At 41.7% G+C, this 24,751-nt stretch overlaps 1 protein-coding gene across 1 annotated transcript in view; it reads right to left on the bottom strand.

The window, feature by feature from the left end:
• pappa2 (pappalysin 2) overlaps positions 1-24,751 on the bottom strand; it is a 67,766-nt gene that overhangs the window by 40,736 nt on the left and 2,279 nt on the right. The window contains exons 2-8 of the mRNA XM_018753260.2: positions 18,355-19,414; positions 11,689-11,837; positions 9,115-9,408; positions 8,802-8,994; positions 8,283-8,404; positions 2,462-2,644; positions 1,745-2,042 (exon numbers count right to left, since the gene is read on the bottom strand). Of these exons, the coding sequence (XP_018608776.1) occupies positions 1,745-2,042; positions 2,462-2,644; positions 8,283-8,404; positions 8,802-8,994; positions 9,115-9,408; positions 11,689-11,837; positions 18,355-19,414 (2,299 nt within the window). The remainder of the gene's footprint in view (positions 1-1,744; positions 2,043-2,461; positions 2,645-8,282; positions 8,405-8,801; positions 8,995-9,114; positions 9,409-11,688; positions 11,838-18,354; positions 19,415-24,751) is intronic.

Genomic DNA, 24,751 nt, shown 5'->3' with positions numbered 1-24,751 from the left:
CATTGGCCCTCTGTCTTATTCCTGTTCTCTGTGAGTTTCTGTGTTTATTGGACCTCCTGGTACCCTGTTTCTCAGTACGGGTTAGGTAACACTGCTTTTCTCTGCAGGTAAGGCTGGCTGTGTCTGTGTGTTTGCTCAGTATAGTCTGTGTGTCGGTTGGCCAGGTCATCCTGTTCCTTTTGTGGATGTAACTTTGCTGTTAATACTGGCTCTTTCTATGGGCTAGAATTGGTTGGTACTCTATGTGTGTATGTGTGTGTGTGTGTATGTGTGTGTGTGTGTGTGTGTGTGTGTGTGTGTGTGTCTGTTTTTTTTTTTTCCCACTGACAATAATGACAGTGAAAATAAAGTGGTACCTCATGTAAAAAGCATTCAAGTTACAAGTGGGGATCACACCTGCAAGGTTGGAATCCAAAGGCAGCAACTTTAACTACTGTGTTACCAGCTGCCTCACTTTAGCTGATTGTGAATTAATAAAAGTAAGCATCATTTTGGACTTACGCACAAATCAAGTTATGACTAGGTTCAGCTTCAGAATATGTTTGTAAATTGAAGAACCAATGTACATGTTATTCTGTGACCTTTTACACAAACTCTGATTGCACAAGGTAAATCTACAGTCTTATTTGCTGTCAAAGCTACCAAATCAGTTTTCAAAAATTTCAATTTTGCATCAGTCAGTCCACACCTGTTCAGCCTATAAGAACATAAGGGAAAGTCTCTCTATACAGTTGCCAGGAATTAACACTGTTGGCAGTTAAGATCAGACCAGATGTTTTTTTCTTTTTTTTTTGGAGAAAAAAATGAAAAAAGTAGTGTGTTGTTTTGCATGTACTCTTTCAGTTCACAGAAATTCACCCTTTCAAACCTATAAAACATAAAGGCACACAGAAAGAGAGAACGGGTTTTCTGACACACTGTGTGAAGTAGTGCTCAAAACTGTGCACATCGTCACTGCTTGGATGACATTTACAACCATAAGATACTGATTTGTTTTCGGAATTCGTGACTAGTGCAAAAGGTGTGCCCTGGATTGTGGGAATGTTGAAGCTTTCTGCCAGAGCTATGTCTATTCTAACTTAGAATAAATGTCTGAGGAAAAAGGCAAGAGGCAGCTCCAAAAATCACAGGTGTTCTCTGTTTCTTTTTGTGAAGTGGTCACAGTTTTGCTCCCTCCGCTCTATTATATGATCATTACAGTGATTATTATTCTGTAATATCCATGCAAGCCATATTTTTCTTGAACTTGTGATGTCTGTTTTTGGTCAGTATCAGGCTTAGTTACTTAAACAGTACAGCGAAATGGAGTAAAAAAAAGGCATGCTCAAAGAATTAAAAATTATAAATACTGTATAACAGCTCACTTCACGCACTGACTTTGGGAAGAGTCTTGTTGGAGGAAATAAAGCAAAATTGTGTCTATCCTGAAATATTTAATGAATTTCAGCAATGATTTCAAAAAATATTTTCCTACAATGCAAAGTGTCACTGTAAAACAATGGAAATCTTTAATTAAGCACGGAATTCAAATTAATTATTCAAATACAGTATACATTCCTCATAAAAAATAAAATATCTAGCTGCATAAATACTCAAAATACTATGTTTTAGAGCATCGGAATCAAAATTTAATAATGAAATTGTGATTACATTTTTTTTTGACATGTTAGAGGCATGTCTGACTGCAACTGGTTAGTATTCAGAAAATGTTTGAAAAGACTTCGGAGAAAGAAGATCAGCTCACCTATCGGAAAAGGTGAGCTGGGTTTGGCGAACGGGGCCTCGTTCTAGAGGAGGTTCCCGGATAAGGTGATAGTACAGTGGCTGGCAAGTGGCACAGAGTGGATTCTGGGATATGGAGGTCAGCAAGACGGCATCGATTTCCATCTTCTCATCAAAGGTATAGATCTTGACACCAGTAACCTTCTTGTGGATGTGTAGACGCATCGTGAGGGGCATGTCACAGAAGACATCCCGAGGGCCCATGTGCAATGACTCACCGGAGTCTGTCAGGAATTCTATGTTGGCAATGGCCTGGCTGTCTGTGAAGATGTTACAAGCACATGAAGTCTTTGATAATACTCGTTAGAAAACTCATGGAATTTATTAAATATATTTACATTTATTTATTTAGCAAATGCTTTTTTCCAAAGCAACTTCCAATGAACTCCATAGTGTTATCAGCCCACACATCTTATTCACCAAGACACTGACCACACTCTCTCTCTGTCACTCACACGCTATGGGTGAACCTGAACAGCATGTCTTTGGACTGTGGGAGGAAACCCACGGGGACAACATGCAGACGCCACAGAGACTGAGCAGGGATCAAACCCCCGTCCTCTCGCACCACCCAGGTGCAGTAAGACAGCCGCACCACATGCTGTGCCGCTGTGCTGCCCAACAAATGCTGACTGATGTGTAGTTAACAAGTGAAATGAAAAAAGGAAGTGAGACATACCTGTGGCGATGTAAGTTACCCAGACAGTGAAAGTTTCAGGGATCACAGGGTGCAGAAAATGCAGTACAAGAACACATCCCTCAGTCTTAGGGCAGGGCGATGTCACATTGGCATCGTACAGGTGGAGCTCGGGACTCCATGCTTGCAAACTGGGCTCACAGGGCTGGTACACATCAGGCGGACCTGAAGACAGGAGACAAACAGTGACCCTCTCTAAGGCTTGTGGGGCAGGAAAGATGCCTTGATTCAATTGGCTTTTGAATTCAGATTTAAAAATTTGATTTTTTTTTAGACTTAGGTAACTAAAAGCAAAGGTAAAATGGAAAAAAGAAAAATCACCCCAAATAAAGCTTCTAAGTCACCTAGCCCATGTAAGAAATATATACATGGTTGATTAATATTTAATGTTATACCTCTGCCTTTTCCATCTCCAGCTCCCTAAATATATTTACTATGTACTCATTAAAACTATACATCTAACAATTCAGACGGCGGTGAATGAGAAGCAAAGGGAACCCATGGTAACACTGCTTGGAAGAGAGAATACTGTAAGTCTAGTGGAGGAACAAGACTGTGAAAGCAATTTTCTACACGATGAAGATACAGGGACCTGTATGGGATATACATCAGGAGTGAGGAGGATATTTCTTTAGAACAATAACATGTTTCTGGGATGCTCACATGAGGTGAAACAGGTGAAATAATATTCATAGACTCTTTGTGCTCACATAACCACAAATTATATAGTTACATGAATGTTTCAAAAATAACACACAATGGCTGAAACCGCTTGTCCCAAACCGGAGCCTAATCCCGCAACACAGGGTATAAGGCTGGAGGGGGAGGGGACACACCCAGGATGTGATGCCAGCCCATTGCAAGGCACCCCAAGCAGGACTCAAACCCCAGACCCGCCAGAGAGTGGAACCCAGTCAAGCCCGCTGTGCCACTGCACCACTGCACCTCCCCACAAAAATAACACATAAAAACAATTTCTTACATTAAATACATAAACTGAGGTTCCGATGTAACTACGAACAGAAATGAAAGTGACAACTTGACACACAATTTAACAATTTGCCAACAATTTAACCTAATGCTCAGTTCTGTTGTCATTTTTTTTTTTCTTTTTCTAAATGGATATAAATCCCAATAGTCCATCCATCCATCGTCCTCCACTTATCCGGGACCGGGTCGCGGGGGCAGTAGTCTAAGCAGAGCCCCCCAGACTTTTCTCTCCCCGCACACCTCCTCCAGCTCCTCTGGGGGAACCCCAAGGCGTTCCCAGGCCAGCTGGGAGACGTAGTCTCTCCAATGTGTCCTCGGTCTGCCCCGAGGCCTTCTCCCAGTGGGACATGCTCGGAACACCTCCCCAGGGAGGCGTCCAGGAGGCATCCGGAACAGATTCCTGAGCCACCTCAACTGGCTCCTCTCGATGCGGAGGAGCAGCGACTCTACTCCGAGCTCCTCCTGGGTGACTGAGCTCCTCACCCTATCCCTAAGGGTGCGCCGAGCCACTCTGCGGAGGAAACTCATTTCTGCCGCTTGTATCCGCGATCTCATTCTTTCTGTCATGATCCAGAGTTCATGACCATAGGTGAGGGTAGGAACGTAGATCGACCAGTAAATTGAGAGCTTCGCCTTACGACTCAGCTCCTTCTTCACCACAACAGACGGTACAATGACCGCATTACTGCGGACGCCGCACCGATCCGTCTGTCAACCTGCCGCTCCATTTTTCCCTCACTCGTGAACAAGACCCCAAGATACTTAAACTCCTCCACTTGAGGGAGCAACTCCCCCCTAACCCGGAGGGGGCAATCCACCTTTTTCCGACTGAGGACCATGGCCTCGGATTTGGAGGTGCTGATTCTCATCCCCGCCGCTTCGCACTTGGCTGCAAACCTCTCCAGTGCACGCCGTAAGTCTTGATTCGATGAAGCCAACAGGACCACATCGTCCGCAAAAAGCAGAGACGAGATCCTGCGGCCACCAAAACAGACACCCTCCGTTCCCTGGCTGCGCCTAGAAATTCTGTCCATAAAGATAATGAACAGAATTGGTGACAAAGGGCAGCCCTGGCAGAGTCCAACATGCACCGGGAACAGGTCTGACTTACTGCCGGCAATGCGAACCAAGCTCCTGCTCCGGTCATACAGGGAACGAACAGCCTGTAGCAGCGAGCCCTGAACCCCATAATCTCGAAGTACCCCCCACAGGATGCCACGAGGGACACGGTCGAATGCCTTCTCCAGGTCCACAAAACACATATGGACTGGTTGGGCAAACTCCCACGAACCGTCCAACACCCTAGTGAGGGTATAGAGCTGGTCCAGTGTTCCACAGCCAGGGCGAAAACCGCATTGCTCCTCCTGGATCCGAGGTTCGACTATCGGTCGGATTCTCCTCTCCAGTACCCCGGCATAGACTTTCCCAGGGAGGCTAAGGAGTGTGATCCCCCTGTAGCTGGAACACAACCTCCGGTCCCCCTTCTTAAAAAGAGGGACTACCACCCCAGTCTGCCAGTCCAGAGGCACCGTCCCCGAACTCCACGCAATGCTGCAGAGGCGTGTCAGCCAAGACAGCCCCACAACATCCAGAGACTTGAGAAACTCGGGGCGGATCTCATCCACCCCCGGAGCCTTGCCACCGAGGAGTTTTTTGACTACCTCAGCAACTTCAGCCAGGGTAATGGACGAGTCCCCCTCCGAGTCCCCGGCCTCAGCTTCCTCTATGGAAGGCATGTTGGAGGGATTGAGGAGATCCTCAAAGTACTCCTTCCACTGCCCGAGGACATCCTCAGCTGAGGTCAGCAGCGCACCACTTCCACTGTAAACAGTGTTGGCGGAACACTGCTTCCCCCCTCTGAGTCGCCGGACGGTTTGCCAGAATCTCTTTGAGGCTGACCGAAAGTCTTCCTCCATGGTCTCACTGAACTCCTCCCAGGCCCGAGTTTTTGCCGCAGCGACTGCCAGAGCCGCGCTCCGTCTGGCCCGCCGGTACCCGTCAGCTGCTTCAGGAGTCCCATGAGCCAGCCAGGCCCGATAGAACTCCTTCTTCACCTTGACGGCATCCCTTACCTCCAGTGTCCACCACCGTGTTCGGGGATTGCCGCCACGACAGGCGCCGGAGACTTTATGGCCGCAGCTCCGAACTGCCGCCCCGACAATGGAGGTGTGGAACATAGTCCATTTGGACTCAATGTCCCCAGTCTCCCTCGGGACCTGGTTGAAACTCTGTCGGAGGTGGGAGTTGAAGACCTCTCTGACAGGGGCCTCCGCCAAACGTTCCCAACAGACTCTCACAATGTGTTTGGGCCTGCCAGGTCTGTCCAGCTTTTTCCCCCGCCATCGAATCCAACTCACTACCAGATGGTGATCAGTTGACAGCTCAGCCCCTCTCTTCACCCGAGTGTCCAAGACATATGGCCGAAGATCAGAAGAAACGACTACAAAGTCGATCATCGACCTCCGACCTAGGGTGTCCTGGTGCCAAGTGCACTGATGGACACCCCTATGCATGAACATGGTGTTCGTTATGGACAAACCGTGACTAGCACAGAAATCCAATAACAACTCACCGCTCGGGTTCAGATCAGGGAGGCCATTCCTCCCAATCACGCCCCTCCAGGTGTCACTGTCGCTGCCCACGTGGGTGTTAAAGTCCCCCAGTAGAACGACAGAGTCCCCAGTGGGAGCGCTTTCCAGCACGTCCCCCAGGGACTCTAAAAAGGCCGGGTACTCTACACTGCCGCTAGGGGCATAAGCACAAACGACAGTGAGAGACCGTTCCCTGACCCAAAAGCGCAGGGAGACGACCCTCTCGTTCACCGGGGTAGACTCCAACACATGGCGGCTGAACTGGGGGGCTATTAATAAGTCCACACCAGCCCGCCGCCACTCACCCTGGGCAACGCCAGAATAGTGGAGAGTCCACCCTCGGTCGAGAAGAGTGGTTCCAGAACCCAAGCTGTGAATGGAAGTGAGCCCGACTATATCTAGACGGTATCTCTAAACCTCCCGCACTAGCTCAGGCTCCTTCCCCACCAGTGAGGTGACATTCCAAGTCCCAAAAGCCAGAGTTGGCGCCCGAGGTTTGGGTCGACCAGGCACTCAGCCCCGACCACCGCCCAAATCACAACACACCGGCCCCTTATGTCCTCTCCGGCAGGTGGCGAGCCCACCGAAAAGCGGCTCCACGTTTTGGCTTCGGGCTAACTGGCCACACCCCCCCAAGGCCTGGCTCCAGGGTGGGGCCCCGGTGACCCCATACCGGGCGGGGTGAGCAAGATCCTTGATTTAATAGTCATAAGGGGATAAATAAATAAATCAATAAATCCCAATAGTATATAGAAAAATCAAACAAGATTTGGTTTCCAATATCTACAAGACCTGATCACTCGTTATACTCAAGCCAGACTGTAACACTCCTCCGCCTTTGCCCACTTGGTGGTCCCATGCACAAAAGGTCCAAAATCAAAAGCACAAAGGTTTTTGGTTCTGGCTCTAATGCGATGGAATGAGCTTCCTCTATCACTCAGAACTGATGAATCCCTCTCAACATTAAAGAAGGGCCAAAACACATCTGTTTCAGAGTCAATTCTCCCTGATCTCCTACGAAGTCCATAAATGCGCAGCACATTTTTTTTTCCATATTTTTTTTACAGAAAACTATATGCAGCTACTCGTGTAACATATACTGGTTTATATGGTGCTATGAGACAAATTGTACTTCACGTGTCAGCATCTAGATTTCTCCATATGTTAGTGTAATGCACTTTTTGTATTTTTTTCTTGGAGAAAAACATTTGCTAAATGAATAAATGTAAATTGAAACCTAGCATTATTTTAGAATCAATATTTAAATGTTTTACATCTTTGTGTTAAATAGTAAGAAACACTGTTAATAAGAAAAATTCGTACACCCATGAGTTGGTAACATTCAATTTAGTGTGTAAGTAGTGTCTGTCTAATTAAGGGGCATTGGGATGGATTTGACACTGGTCTCGTACCTTGCTTTACACCCTACAGACTGACTTCAGATCACCCCAAGTAGATAAGCAGTGATTGAAAATCATGTTTCCTGTTCATCTAGTGCCAATCATATAATGGTTACCATGCTCTGGCAAGTAGAAATACCAAATTATTTTGCTGCAAAGTATTTTCTGTATTATATGTTTTAGGTTTGGCAGATGTGCCTGTATTATGTTTCAATGGGTCACATTTTGAAAAGCTATAAGTTTGATTCACATCAGCTGAAAAATGGGTTTGGTCCAAATGCACAACATCTTGACTGAAATAAACAGTTACACATGTTATACAAAGAACAAAGTCTGAAAGCAACGTGAGATACAACTACTTTTTTTTTCATGACAGTGTCAGATGGATTTCTCCCACCTTTGACAAATCTCAGAAGCACGATGGACACCTTTATTTGTAATCACTTAAACATGATGTTTTTGTCTCTACAGGAATGTCTTCTGATACTTAATTCTTCAAGTATGCTTTGTCTCATATTACTAATCTCATAAGAGTCACCCACATTTGGTAGATAAAACCTGAGTTTTTCAAAATAGTGTAAATTTACTAATTTGTGAGAACCGTTTCAAAGATTAGTAAATTTAAATTTATTTAATAACTTTCACAATAGCGTCAACTGTTTCAAAAGACTATTACATAATACACAAAATTAATTACAGTATAATTTTTAACCTGTGAAAATTAAAAAAAAAAAAAAAACCTAAAAATATATCACAAACATTCTGTTTATTGTTTATTTATTTTTTGTGTGATAACTTCCCAGACAAGGCAAAGGGTCTCACCAACTGCTTCTTCTGGTGTCCAGTAGCCAGAAGAGTCACAGGCACGTGGTGAAGTGGCTTTGTGGGCATACTGAAGAAGTGCACCCTCCTTGTTGCAGCTCCTGCAGTTCACGTCACCTTCCCTGAGGGATATAGAGAATGTCATTCATTTTATAGCACCCACACATGGTCTAGGCCCTTCATTTAGAGTTACCTTTCAATCAGTGCAATAGAAATTACACCAAACTGGTTAATTTAAATATGCATGGAAAAATGCCTTGGCCAACCAAAATACTCTTCTTATTCATGGACCAACACGGGACCCCAAAAATGAATTTGTCTCCCAATTCATAGGCCAATGAGTTTTATTGGCATTGGATGGATGGATGTTCTGAATTACTGAATAAAATAAACATTTTGCACAATGTTCTCCACTACTGCATTAGTAAAATCAATAAATTATGTTTTAGCTTCCAGTTTCACTGACAACAAAGTGCTTTGAGACACCTTCACAATAGTGCAGTTCACGAAGGTGCATACCCTTGGTGAAGCACCCCACTCACAGGTGGTAGCCAGTGAATGGTCACGGAGTTTGAGCTCTGAGCAATCAGAATAGGAGGAAGTGGGACAGGAGACGGCTTTTTGCTGTGTACCCACTTCTGGTACACAAGGTCCAAGTAGCAATGCATCCGTGCTACTTGGTTAGGTGTGAAATTGTTGGTACAGTTGTCATCTGGAGGAAATAAATAAATTTCAAATGAGCACCATCTAGCAACTTGTCCCTACCAAGGAAACACTGAAATTATGGAAACTGCTGTCTTTATTTACTCTAGCTTGTAGACAAGGGTCATACCTGTGTAACTCATATAGTTGTTGTAGGGTGTTTTTTCGTAAAGAGATGGGCCACAGGTGTCAATGATGGGCTCTGGGTCCTTGCATGCCTTGAACTTAGGCGTTGGAGCAGTGTCCTCACAGAAGTCTCCTGTTTCCATGGATGGCACTGTTTCACGGCATGGGTCATCACATGACTCACGTTCACTGACTCCCTTGAAGACATGGTACAGGCCCAAAATATGGCCCATCTCATGGATCATGGTGTTGCTGTGCCCCGCTGTACCAAAGTACGATGGGTTCAGAACCATACCACCTGAAAAGGCAAGTGCATAACATAAGATGACTATCAATGATCCATAACACGATGACAGGTACTGCTAACTTAGCTTTCTCAGTTACAGAATACTTACGTCTGATTTCTTTTTGATCAAGCAAAATAAAAAAAGACTGAGGTAATGTGACTTAGAATTAAGAACATTCACCTGCTTAAATAAATAAAAATGATTTTTATGCAATCATCACCTATACTTTGACTGGCTTCTTTAATGTCATTAAACCTGATATTAAATATAAAAGTCACATTTTTATTGTCAATGACACTGAAGTAAGTGCTAAGCACTTTTTTCAATAATAAAGCAAACAACTGAAATAATGAAATAAGTAAGGAGGCCCAAGCAGTTTAATCGTCCTTAACTTTCTTTATCAGTAAAAAGTAGCTGGTCATTATTAGCTGATTTTAGATGAGGTGAGAAACATTCCCATGTATCTAAAACCTGAGGTTGCCAGGAAGAAAGGGAAAACACCACTGAAAATAAGGAAGAGAATTCATTTGTAGTGCCAAAGGTTTAGAGAGATTAATTTTGTAGACTGGAAGTTTATAATAATTAAATATCACCTTCAGAACTACTGCAGTGGATGTTTTAGGGTTCATCGGGGTGTAAGAGTACATTCTCGGCACTGAAGGAAAGGATATGGTCCTCTTCTCTTCCCCTTACACTAGATGTGAATGAATCACTTCGAATAGTTTTTGCCAAAATTTCAGTCATAAATGTAAATAATAAGGGAGAAAGAGGGAAACCTTGCTTGTAACCTCTCCCCACACGGAATGTGTACAACAAAAAGCTATTTACATGTATTTTGCCAAGGGGCTCAAATATAAAAGTTAATTAGCCTAAAAATTATTATCCTATTTAAGCTTTTATAAAACAGTAAATAAGAAATTCCATTCTGCCCTTTCAAATGCCATTTCTGTATTAAGAGAAATAACCAAAGTAACCTCCTGCTTTTTGTAACACAATGTATTGGAGCCAAACATAGCTTTAACAAATCCGGACTGTTCAGGTTTAATGATTTGTGTGTGTATGTGTGTGTGAGGTGGGGTCACACGCCTACGGGCCAATGTTTTTTTTAAGATCCTACAGTCCACATGAAGCAAACTAATAGGTTGAATGGAGGCGTCTACAGACATTTTGCAGAAACAAATAGCTAGCCTTGAAGCAAACAGTATAAAATTGGCAGAACACAAGGTCAGAGGCAGTTAAGCTTACCATTAGCCATATTTACCTCTATGGATTTAGCATAGAATTTTGTCCAGAAGAGTGCTGTGCTATTCTAGCTTTGAATTCTTAAAATACATGCAGATTCCAAGCTGTTTATACATACATTGATTTCCCTCTACATTGTTTCGGTGTCACTAATCACACTAGCCATTGCATGGACACAATAAATGATTTAAACACTTTAAATGTTGACATTATTGTTCACAGTTTTATCCATAGTGTCTTAAGTTGATCTACAAAGTAAGGCCCCTTCCAAGAAGTTGTAAAATCTTACACTAGCTACTGTCCAGAGTAAGATATAACAGAAGGCCAGCTCTCTGTCAAATATTAAAATGAAAGTTCACTATAAATGTCCTTTTTTAAGATCGCTGACATAATGTGGAACAAATGTATGCTAATTCATTTGAAAGATGCTATATTCCACTAGAGATGCTCGTTCTTAAGGAAAGGATATTCTACTGTAATACTTGAGGGATGCTACAGTAACTACAGCATTTATTTAAAACCCTTTCTGAGCTCGTAGCATAAGGAGAGCTGGGAAAACTCTTCAAAACTGTAGGTAACCATAGTCTTAATTTAAGGCAATGCAGGCTACAGAATTTTAAAGTACAGTATATCTTCATAAGGAGGGGGTGTGGTGGCGCAGTGGGTTGGACCGCAGTCCTGCTCTCCGGTGGGCCTGGGGTTCGAGTCCCACTTGGGGTGCCTTGCGACGGACTGGCGTCCCGTCCTGGGTGTGACCCCTCCCCTCCAGCCTTACGCCCTGAGTTGCCGGGTTAGGCTCCGGTTCCCCGTGACCCCGTATGGGACAAGCGGTTCTGAAAATGTGTGTGTGTGTGTGTGTGTGTGTATATCTTCATAAGACAACATATAATGTGTGACCTTTGGCTTTAACATATCAGCATTGACAGTAAGGATATGGTACCATGCTGCTGCCTTTATTGGAGAGTCTCAACCTGTAACATTATTTTGATGTACTGACTACAGATCTGTCAAAGCTGTCGTGTGCATGAAGTCCAGGAGCTGAGTGTTACCCTGATGGCCAAGAGCCTCCTTCGCCCATGGCCAGGTTGCGGCCCCAGCTAGCTCCTCACGGACTGAGTTGTTGGCAAAGAACACGTTGAGAGTGTCATTGCTGCTCAGCTGCAGGACATCCTTCAGTTCTTTCACGCTCATGTATGCCCTAGAGTGAAGAGAGTGAGCGTGTTATTAATCACCTTGAAGATAGGAGAAACACTCAGCCATTCAAAGATCTGCACCATAACTGCCCATTTTATGTAGTAATAATACATTAATGTGCTGGCATAGTCACACCTTTGCAAGGCATCACATAATCTATCTTTTCAATCTCTGCAATTCAATTTTATTATAAGTTCAGCAGAGAAACTGTTATTCAGCCCTATGTTTATCTTGGGGAACCATGCTGGAATAAAGCTGTTTATCTTTCTAGATAACAAAAATGGATAAATGTGACCAAAACTTTGGTTATTATTTTCAAGACAGGGCCTTGGTATTATACTGAACAAATGCTGAAACACTGAAATGGTTAATCATTTACTTGAACTGATCATTTAATTGAATTGACTACATGCAAACTTTAAAGGTATGTAAGTCAGGTTGGATAAAAAGTATCTGTAGATCACCTAAGCAGCGGTTTCACTGTTTATTCATTCAAAGTTAAAGTTCAGACCACACAACTCATCCTCATATGCTAACCAGAAGGACTCATGTCATCATTTTTATGAATAAGATAACAGATGATGGGTATACTTCCCCAAATGTTTTTCTACTCTGTCTTTGAAACTGGCTGTCTGTATAAAATGTGGGTGTCTGATGTATATACTGCATGTTGATGTACATTTTGGATAATTTCCATTTTTAAAGATTATGCCTTAACCTGGTTCAAAACCTTTGCTGTTCAGCAAGGGGAAGCTGCTCCTTCAGATGAAAAAAGGACATTCCACTCAGGCATGCAATATCTTTACATATCCAAATGTTTGCTATTCCCCATCAGTTTTTTGTATTCCCTCTGTTTCCTCCTCCTGATAGTGAAGGTTCTGAGTCTAAAGGCTGTGTAGACAACCCATGATGACTGTAATTCTAAGCCATCGTAGGTTTTTTGCACAGCTTTTAGATTCAAAACCTTCACTACTCCCTCCATTAGATGCAATTTGTTTGTGACCATTATTGACTGTCAAACCTTCCTTCTTTAAATCTGCTATAAATTTCACAATACATAGCAAAGGGTTCCGTAATTTCATATACAAGTTTTAAAACAGATACTATACTGAGGAAAGATACAGTATGATAATGTAGCAGGCGTTAATATAAAAAGCTGAAGGAATGGAGGAAAGACCAATAACTGGAGAAGATCTGAGTCCACTTCAGTTTGGGTAAATATTTCCCATAAAAAGGTGTCTGATGAATTTTGATCAACATCATAGACAGTCATCTTTTAAATAAAAGTATTCACTTTTCCTGTTTGCAGCAAACAGTCTAAATGAATGATCACAAAATTATTATTTGGAATTAAAATGGTTTCAGATATTTTCTTATACAGCACTTACTTTTCTAGTTCTTAAATGTTATTCTGGTTATTTCTTTTTATTGTTTAAGTATGAGGGGGCGTGGTGGTGCAGTGGGTTGGACTGGGTCCTGCTCTTCCGTGGGTCTGGGATTCAAGTCCTGCTTGGGGTGCCTTGCGACAGACTGGCATCCTGTCCTGGGTGTATCCCCTCCCCCTCCAGCCCCATGCCGTGTTTTGCCGGGTTTGGCTCCGGCTCCCCGCAACCCCGACTGGGACAAGTGGTTCAGATGATGTGTGTGTTTAATCACAAATTAGGTTTTGCAATCAGTTTTCAATGCCTGTCATGTTAATCCATGAACAAATAAATATTGCCATTGAAAAACCTGAAACTGAAATTACTATTATATACTTGTTATAGACTATTATATATAAAATACTATTATTTACTTGTACTATATGATGTGTAAGGTCCAAGATTTAAATATAGAAATAGTCTTCTTCTCTTGAGACTGAAATGTGTCATACATAGTTTTGTCTTTGGTTTTAGTGATTGGAGTGCGACCATAGAGCATTCACTGACATGGCTGTTTAAATGAGGCTCGGTCGAAGTGTCTTTCGCTAACACCCAAAATGAAGCAGTCCATTAGCTGAAATACCAGAAGTTTCTGGGATTATATCCAAAATGGTCATTTTCATAAAATAAACTAATTCATGTCAATATGGTCTCCTATCACAGAACTCTCTTGACAAGGTGAAATAAAACCAACTGGTTGAGATTTTAAATAAAATGTAAAAGAAAATAATAAACAATTAATCATTTATAAAAATATTTCAAAAATAATTTTATATGTAGCATATTTCTGATCCCTTAGATTAAAAAAAAAAAAAAAAAATGCTGCATACCATCTTAAGATATCCTGGCTTTTTGTAGACTAAAAGATTCCAGCACAGTGTAGTAAAGAGTTCATGATACAACAAAAAGTAGTATAACACTCTGAGTCATCGCTTGTGAATTTGGAAGTCCCACCACCTCCTGTAGCATCCTTGAGTAAAGTACTTGCCCAGAATTATTACAATAAAAATGACCTGTCTGCATAAATGGGTTAATCATTGTTTTCGTGAAAACTTTCAGCTAAATTAATAAATGTGCAACTGTGAGGTCAATCCATTCACAGGTCACTAGGACAGGTAAGTAATGCAAGCTGTGCCAGGCAAAGGCGGTGTGGTCTGAACCTTGAACACCCGCTTGTCCCGAGCGCTGTTGCGGCAAGCTGGAGTCTAACCCGGCAACACAGGGCGCAAGGCTGGAGGGGGAGGGGACACACCCCAGACGGGACGCCAGTCCATCACAAGGCACCCCAAGCAGGACTCGAACCCCAGACCCACCGAACCTTGGACAGCTATCCACAACAACAACCATATACAGCCGCTTGATGGAAATAGTCGCTGTAGTTTGCAGAGATTCACCTGTAAGGTTTGTCCTCCTGACTATCACAAGAGGACATAACTGGCAAAACATGACTTTCTAACCTTTTTCTAAAATAACTTTGAATTCTACCAGTGCTTTCCTGATGCAATTCCTAACAAAAGCCCTCTAATTCCTTCCACAGGTACCTCTATTAAAGCTTTTCATTTTTTCAGCACTGTTTATAAGTGTTTGACATAATCAGGAAAACTTTGTAATAAATTAATTCAATTTGGTAATACCATTTCCATTTGAGAGATAACAAGCCACAAGCTTAACGAGTTTTCCTCGTGTTTTTTCTTTTTTTTTCTTTTTTTCTGGCTTGAGGTTTCAAATGAGGTGCTGGCTGCCAAGACAAATAATGCAGACCTAAAACTTTTTCCCCTCACTGAAAAAAAAAAAAAGAAATTCTGAATAAATAATTTTCAACATGAAATCCTGATACACACACACACACACACACATATATATATATATATTTTTTTTTTTTCTTCCTGCAAGCAGATTAGTGAAAGTGTTGAACTAACACCTAAAGATTGTTCTAGTATAACACTTACTGACTTTATTGCAGCAAAGGTCAATTAGCCCTGCATATTTCAGTGGCTATGGTCTTACAGAATTACATAACTGGTCACTGATATAAATCACTTATTAGAATTCTGTGTTTTAGAGTATGAAAACATTGCTTAGATTAATTATTATATATGATCAACTGTTAAGTAAATTTAATTAAAAATAAAATTATTACAGAGTACAAAAAGGGATACTCTGCAGCGGAAAGCTGAAGTGTCACAATAATATAAGAAAACGAAAAAAAAAAAAAAAACAGACACAAAATTTAGTTATATTAAATGCATTTTGTATTTTGTTCCTGTATTTGCCATTGAACCAAAAAATATGACTCCTGTGCAGGGAAACTATATGAACTTGTGGACTGATAGGGAATCCCACATCTCCCCTCCTCCGGCAAAGGAAAAACAGCTCTTTAATAGCTAAAAGGCCATTCTAATCTTTATCTCTAAAGTCAGCCAGATTTCAAACTGGAAATTCCCCATGCACTGATTCTTTCTGATTTAACAACAAATTTGCGCAGTGACAGCAACTGGCGAGGGCCAACATTCTGCTGCCCGGCTGCAAGATGCCTGGACAAGCAGGAAAAATACTGGAATCCCAGACCACAACATAAATAAAAATACATCCAGTGCACAGGGCTTCAAATCGTCATCTCCACGAGTTCTTCTCAAGCCTGTTTAGACATAGATGGGGATGACCCCTTAATTCTGATTATTGTTTTCTAATATGCACATATCTTGCAGCCCTGCTCCTTTAGTGTCAGAAAAAGCAGATATTGATAAGTAGAGTTGGGGTGACACAGTGGAATCCCTAACAGCTGTATCACTGAAGTTGCACATATTAAACTGCCATCATCATATGGTGAATATAAATAAATGTCAGTAAGTGAACCAGCCATTAATGAATGTAAGAAAAGCACAAAAATAAATAATTTTTTTTAAAAATTGAAGGATGGGCTGTAGCCATGGTGCATCTCCTGGGGACTGGCTCTGGAGATGCTGTTGTGCTCTTCAAAGGATTAATATGAAGCAGCCCTGAGCAAAACAACATCATCGGGGTCCAATTCATCTCTGTAGGAATTCTTTGAGAAGATAGGTAACAGATAGCATAAACTTTCAAAAAAGACGCCCACTGAATATGCAAAGGCAACAGATGCTGTATAAGGAATGAGGTCTCTTGTAATGTAAAATAGTACCAACTTTAAAAAACTGGTTTTCAGTAATGGCTATAATTATCAAAAAAGACCAGCAGTTAATTTACAAATATACACAATGTCCACAACCGCTAGTCCCGAGCAGGGTCGTGGCAAACCAGGGCTTAACCCAGCAACAGAGGGCGCAAGGCTGGAGGGAGACGGGACATACTCAGGACGGAACGCCAGTCCACCACAAGGCACCCCAAGCAGGACTTGAAGCCCAGACCCACCACAAAGCGGGGCTTGGCCGAACCCGCTGCACCTCTGCACCCCCCCATTTACAAAATATATATATATATATATATATATATATATATATATATATATATATATATGTATGTATATGTGATATTTGTGATGTTTCTCTTATTCGTATTAGTCTTCGGTCACTTAAACTGAAAAGAAGGAAAAAGAAAATTTTGGGATTGTATTTGTTCTTTTTCGAGATCAAAGTCAGATTCTCTTTCTTCCATACTATCAAGAGGAATTTCACAATTAAATATACGTAACTCAAACATATACGTATTCATATGTATATTTTAGATTCAGCTTAGCTCGCATATGTAGAGAGAGATTGAACATAGAATAAATTGGTGCTGGTCTTTACTATTAGCTATAGTCGTGACAAGAAACCTGGCAGTTTGTTCATTTACGAATATATGTGAAAAATTTCAAGACTGAGCAAGTTGAAAGCATAGTGACATGTATTTACTATTTGCCCATTTATACAGCTGATATATTACTACTGTAATTCAGGGTACAACCTTGATCAAAGGTACTACAGCGGAAGCAGTGAGACCTTCAGACTGTCATAAACATATACTTGTGAAGTGGAAGATGGGGAAGTGCAGTGTTAGGTCCTCATAAACACATAAGAAATTAATAGCAAATTAAAAAAAAACGTGCAAAATTTTCTAGCATCCCAGACCTCGAAAAACGTGGCCTTACATAGTAGTGCACACAAACACCCACACTACTACCCTGATGTGAGCTAATCACAGGGAGAAGCAAATATCATGAGTCTGGTTTTACAATCAACTACGTTACTACACATCACATCTCCGTTTGTATGCAATATGAGCATAAAAGATTGACACAACCCGCATGAGGTCCTGACACTCCTTTTATGCAGTGTTATACCAGCTGCAAGAGACGTTAAGTCAGATTTCCTAAATGAGGAAATAATGACACAGCCATCATTAATTCATGACAGGAATGACAAAAACCACTTAGGTTTTTGGTTATCTGCTGGCCAAAGTTAATCTTTGCAATTGGGCTCCTTCTAAATTGTAACAAATGACATTCCTGCTTGAATAGTCCTGAAGATCGATGTTGGTTGACCCCTCTGAGCAAGCAAAATTTGTCATTGTAAGAAACCTTTAAAAAATGGTGTGCCGGCAAGTACGTTACTAACATTATTAATGTTGCTGCTAGACACCGTTCCTAACTATTGACATTTAGCTGCTCTGTGAATATATAACATCATTCATTGAAATACACCTGCTTTTTTCATATTTCCCTCTTAAAATCTTAGAGAAGAGCAGCAATTTTGCCTGTACAAATCAAAATGTGACTTCACTGTCAATGAGTCAATAAGCAGTGTTACAGTACACGTTGGACAGCCTTACAACTCATTGTCTGTACAAGGTAGCTATGCATTTTCTCTCATAAAAAATGATATAATATACAATTTTCTATATATATTTATTTATTTAATTTGCTTTTAATATTTTCGTTTTTTTTTTTTCCAATATAGCAGGCATCATACAGCCAACTGACAATGTAAAAAACATTGTCAATGTTAGTGTCATGGAAACATATTTCTTGTTCTATTTCATATGCCATATGCACATCTGAAGAGCCACATGGAATGAAGAAACATGAAGAAGCCGAAAATCAGATTTAGAGCTAACCTAAAAAGTAAATCACATTAAACCCACCTGTCCAGAGATTCCGGGTCAAAGCAGGTCTTTTTAACATCAGTCACCTCAGGGTCACAGCAGTCGCCATCATCAAAGTCGTAGCGTATGCTATTGCACTCCATGTTGCAGACCCCATCCCGCCTCTTCCAGTTGTAGCAGGGGCCCAGGTGCACACAGTCACCACCATCATGTCCGGTCAGTGGGTGGTCACACTCTAGGTCGCAGTGCCGGTTCCCAATCTTGCTGATCTGACAGTTGCTAAGCACGAATCGCTGGCGGAGGGACGAATTGTGGATGGTTTGCACAGTGAGCTCCCAGGTGATGTTGTATGGCTGGAAGGCTTCTGTAAGGGCGTGGTGCTGCCGCTGGATCTGGTCCTGGGACACAGTAGGATGGCTCCCATCATCATTGCAAATGTTGACTACCCGGTAGCGGATATGCTTCCTTGTACGCAGCTGCCAGTGGTCGTTGTAGCTGAGGACTATGTCCTTGTTATCGCAGGTCGTCACCCCACATGGAGGAGGTAGGAAGGGTGATACAACTTTCTGGTCTGGGATGGGAGTGAAATCCAGGGTCGGAGGACTGCCATCCTTGTAAGGCACCCAGTGCTGCAGCAGGGCAGAAAAGTCACCCCGGAATGCCAGGAGGGGCTCCTCGGGAGCTTCCTGGGGGTTGCCTTTGGAAAACTCATCCTGAACCCGTGGACCACCCCACAAAACAAAGCCACTAATTTGCCCACGGAAACTGTGCCCAAGGTCTGTCTGGTCACCACCAAGGAGCAACACACGGCAGGCGCTCATAAAAGCGCTGTGGAGATTACCTGACTGACCGCTACTCTCCCCCACCTTGGCCCCATCTACGTACAAGCTCATCTTGTCTCCATTGTAGCTAGCTAGCAAATGTGTCCAAGAGTTTGGCTCGTAACGTTGGTGTCCTGTAATGGTCGTTGCTTTGGGCGCACGATCAGTGCGAAGAGTGAAGGAATAGCGAGCATCTCTTTTTTTCATGGGGTCCACTGTTTGAATGCCCACAGACCAACCCTTCTCGCTCAGAGAGTGCGAGCAGTTATCAAAGACTCCTGCAAGGCAAATCAGACAACATAAGTGATTATACAGACAAGAAATGGAAAAAAAAGAAAAAACTATGCAGCTTGCAATTATGAAAAAGCTAAGCAATGACTGATAAATGCTAACTTGTGGAGTAGCACAGGTTATTAAAGTCTTGAAGCCAAAAGACTGGGGACTGCAATAAAATTTAAATGTTACCAAAAAATAAGGTATTGTGCTCATGTTTGCTGCGACTCTGAAGAATTTGTCGGAAATTCGGTGCAATTAAGTCATGCAATAGATAGGTTGCATTGGTAAACCAGTGTTGTTTTGTTAAAGAGTTTAAATAGATTTATTTTATTTATGATCTGTCACTTTTACAGTTGAAAAATTTACATCCTCTAAGGGATCTGGGGCCAGTGAAGAGATAGTAGAGAAAGGTACAGTTCTCAGAGTCTGAGCACAACATGATCTGAGACTAGAAGCCTGAAGAAGCTATTAAGCTGCTCTCCAGGTGGACGAAGTGAAATGATGTCAAGCTTTTTATTTTGGAACCCTCTTCTCTCTGAGGCTTACCTTGGGGGGAAGTTAGGGAGCCCTGTCTTTTCTCTCTTTCTGACAACTGCACTTTTCTTTGTCAAAACTTTCATCTATGTCCCAAACTTGACCAATCTGCTTTAATGCCTTACAAATGTTGGCTGTAAATGAAACCAGACATTGAAGTGGTCAGGTGAAGAAAACTGATTGACAGGTATCCACTTTGGGATTCTGCCATTTTTGAGGAAAGCTGTGTGAATTTGCCCCGTTGCTATGGCGCTATGAAACTACATGCTGTAAATGAAGCCTGCGAGGTGTATACTCTGATTTTCCATAGTCTATCATCATTGATGTATTTATTTACATATGTCTGGCTAGTGACATTTGCAAGATTACTGAAACGAAGCCTCTTGATTTGACGTCAAAGAAGCTTTTTGCAAATGGGTATAATCCTGACAACACGAAGTCTGAATGGTAGCAAATCCACAGAGGTTGTGAAAGGACAGCAGACTCAGGTAATAACCTATGTCTCTGTCATACCACAGATACGAGGCCCAGACCAGACAGGAAGACAAGCAAGAATATGAAAGATTATTGGAAAATGGCAAGACAAAGAAGCGAAGGAAAATAAAACACTAAGGTAGTAAGAGATCCCATAGAGTGAATGACCTTGCTTTGGGACACTGATGGCTTTGACAGCAGAAGAGTATGATAAGATATAAGGCTACAGACTGAATTCTGGTACATTTTTAAACAGAATCCTTTTTGTTATTATTTTTTTTGCATACCAGTTTTGGCAATGTACTTGACAATAGACTGCATATTTGTCCAAAGAACTTATGACCAATGAGGTGTTACACAGCCACTTGTGAGTGCCTGAAGAGAAGGTGGACAGAAACTGAAGAAAGATAACAATCACAAAAACAAAAATCCATCCAAGTGTGAAAAAAAGATAAGGCAAACTAAATTTTAATTTTAAAAGGATTCAGGTATGACAGGTGGCAAGTCTGATTTAACTCTGCCTCAGACATTTCCTGTGATTTAATGCTTCTTATCAACTTTTAACATTTGAGAGAAAGTAGGAACATCTGAAAGATGCATAAAAGTTCAAGCATCATTCTTAACCAGCCTACTGAAGACAGTGAAAATTCTCAACAAGCCTTTTACATTTAAACGTTACTGAACCTTTTCACATAGTCAGGCATTTCAGCAAAATCTCATCGTAAAACACTTCAATCTTAACGTGGAAGGCAGAACAATCTTTAAAATGCCACTTAAGTGTACATAAGTGGTTGTGTATTATGTCCTTAATCAGTGTGTAGACTTACTGTAAATACAGTAAATCAAGAGGTTGGAGACAGAAACAAATGTCTTCCCATTTAGTTTACCACAGTGAACCAGGGAGGCCTAGACCTTCAGGAAGTCGTGACACAAGACACACAGGCTGGGGCCCTTGCTGGACGTGGAGTCAAGAAAGCTGTGTGTGAAGTCTGTCCAGCTTCTCATTTTCAAGTGGATCTGAAGATTGCAATGCCTCGGGAGGTCCATAATGAAGCACACATGGGGCAGCAGTTTGCTTCCTTAGCGAGAGAGATACTCAAGGGGCTCCCCATGTCTGGACCATCACAACACAGTCTGCAAGCTTCTGATAAATCAGTAACACACCGGGACGCAGAAAAACGCATGTTACAACGAGGACAACCAAAACATAGAACCACACCAACAAGTTGTTGTGGTCTGGCTTTGTATCACACTACAGTTCTGTAGAAACATTTGTATATCAGCTGTACTTTAATAGCACCAATGCATGTTTCCAGTTTTTTTCTTTTTTTTTTAAAACAATCATTACTGTGCTTTTCCACCCTGGGAATATTAAACTAAACTGTAAGATGCTATTGTGTGATTTTACAGTAGCTTATCATACATTAAATTCTAAATTTTTCAACTGAACTGCCTACATAATACTTCATATTAAACATTGTCATAGTTTTTCTGATGTCAAAGGGAATGAAACAAGAACTTTCCACAATCTGAAAACTCTCATATGCACACACGGATTGAAGTGATCTTTAGCAGATTTTGGATTACATCTTGTTCAATTAAAATGTGGTTATCTAATAAAGGCAATTAATACAATAGCAATGAAAGAATTACTTTTTATCCAATAATCTTTCCATTCCTAAAACCACCTTGGCCTTAGATTGACCTCTGGTTTCAGGTGGAATATAAAAACAAACTCAGAGAATGTTTTAAAATAGATTTAGATGCTGTCCTACTTCCTTTCATCTTCAAAAATGTGCTTGCAGTAATCCTAGTATGGGAGAGTAAGTGAAGTTGGAAACAACCATGTTGGCCTCTGAAGCTAGTTTATCAAATTAGCTTCCAGAAAAAACAGCATCAGTATAGTCCAAGTAATACTTGAAAATAATTCTAAAATAACATGACATGACTAAAAAAAGTTCCACATTTCCCATGTCAGTGTTCGTTATTTCATACTGCGCTTGCTGAAACACGTAAAAGATCCTTCTGCCTCAAAACTGAGAGCTGCTTCTGTGTGAAGGGAATATAATAAAAGGCTTTAGAAATGTTCGACACATACATATCATTTTTATATATAGACAAACATTTTGCTTTTACATTATGTGTGCATTTGAATTATTACTGGCAGACGCCTTCTTTCCACGGTGCTGTACAAAATATAGTTTATTAAATTATATATTTCATAATACTGAATATTTAAACCCAGAACAGCTGCTTAGGGGTTTTCCTTAAGGTCTCAAACTACGCGCTACAAACCTTATGCTTATAGTTTATCACATTATTTAAAATGGTGATCAACCTGAACACTTCCATTTGTAACATCTGAGCGTGAAACAAACACAGACGTAAAGGGCAATGATCCCAAGAGCAGAGTGTATATAGCAGCGCACAGCGCAAACCCAGAGCAAAGTGCACGGGTGACATGCAGGACATGGAATAAGACAGCATGGTGGCGCTGCTGGCTCACAGCACTTGGGTGGGGTGAGAGAATGTGGGTTCGATTCCCCGCTCAGTCCGTGTGGAGTTTGCATGCTCTCCCCGTGTGGGCGTGGGTTTCCTCCCACAGTCCGAAGACATGCTGTTCAGGTTCCCGTATAGTGTGTGAGTGACAGAGAGAGTGTTTCACTGATGTGTGGATGAGTGACCCATTGTGAGTAGTGTATCTAGCAGTGTAAGTCACCTTGGTGAATAAGGTACGTGGGCTCATAACACTACATGGAGTTCATAAATAAATGTAAGACAGACTGTGTCGCAACGAAACAAAGACACATGACAGAAAGAGTGTAGTACACAGTAGCTCAAGACTAGAATGGAAACATACTGAAGTAACACCAGGTAAGTGATCAAGAACCCACAAACTAGTAAGGTACCTTTAGCTCCTTTTATAGGGCTGGAGGACTGGTGATGAGGTTCATTGAAAACACGTGCATTGGATTAGTTACATGGATCACAGGTGGTGCCTCTGGTGAACATTGGGGATTTTGGCTTCTTGGGTTGTGGCACCAATTGATTGCGGTCCACTGTGTCGCTATCGTTTGAGCACTTGCCTCCATGCAACAAAGCATGCTGCATTCTTGCTGTTTCGGTCTGAACAATCAATATCATATAACAATATTCTGAAGCGTTATTTTGAAATTCAGAGTAATTTATTTATTTTTTTTTTTAAAAAGCCAACGAGCTTCTCTCAACAGTTCCCATGTATGACCAGACAAATCCAATGGCAGTACCTTACAGAATGTGGAAAAGGAGATGTTTTCTTCTAGTTCTCTCTAATCTGCAAGGGTGGTCTAACACATTTTCAGGTCAGAATTAGCTTATAAATATTAGTAAAACACCTCTTTATTCAAACAGTCGAGGAAATGAAAAATCTATTTCAGACAGCACCACAAAAAGGCCATAGTTTTTTTTTTTTTTTTTTTTTGCATGTGAGTTCAACCTGGGATACACAAGTGTCTCTCCAAAAATCTGTTACACACTTGAATTTAAAAAAAGGAGGGGAGTGGGTGCAGGTGGGGGTGGCAAGGTTTTCTGCACTCAGAAGGAAGTCTGTGGGCACACTGGTGGTCAGCATCCCAGCACTTCAGATCTAGTGTCTGGCAGCTGCTTTGCAACAGAAAACAAAGAGTACCACCTTGAAAGTTCAGATTATAGCACTCTGGGAACTATTGCCAGGTCTGGAAACCAACCTGAAGAACACTTCCAAGTACAAGATGTTTCCAGAGCAAGTCTGCCTCCCAGCTAAATAAACTCCAGAATCCACCTGAACAATCAAAAGGTAGCTTGTAAGTAGTAATGTTTGTTTGTTGCCATCGATGCATGTAAAATAAAAGAATGAGAAGCACAGTCCTGAAAGAATACCCCCCAGCATAAACAATTTTACTGCCCTCTTAAGTCAACAGACTGTGCCCATTTTTTTTCTACAACGTTCCACCCTTTCCTCGTACGGTTACAGTAAGTATGGATGCAGTGAGTCTGTAAGCATCACTTTATTGCCATCAGCTCACACATGTTAATGGGCCATTCTCTATCCAAGATGTAATGTTAAGCGTGAGGTCAGAGAAACCATGGCTACTAGGTCAAGGAGCTTCTCTTCAGTTCCCATGTACGACCAGACAATTTCTTTCTCCAAATTTTTGGAGAGACACTTGTGTATCATTTATGATTTCCCAGTACATTCCTGCACTGCGACCGTAGTCTGCCGCTCATGATTTTTCACCTGTATTTTGGGACCGCCGATAATTGGAAAACCTCAATTAACTTCGAACCTGCCATGGAAATGTTTGTGCTCGCGG

Source organism: Scleropages formosus, chromosome 3 (genome assembly GCF_900964775.1).
Source record: "Scleropages formosus chromosome 3, fSclFor1.1, whole genome shotgun sequence".
In the NCBI taxonomy this organism is placed as follows: domain Eukaryota; kingdom Metazoa; phylum Chordata; class Actinopteri; order Osteoglossiformes; family Osteoglossidae; genus Scleropages; species Scleropages formosus.
Note: the sequence above shows the minus strand (reverse complement) of the source record. Positions and strands in the feature narration are given on the sequence as shown.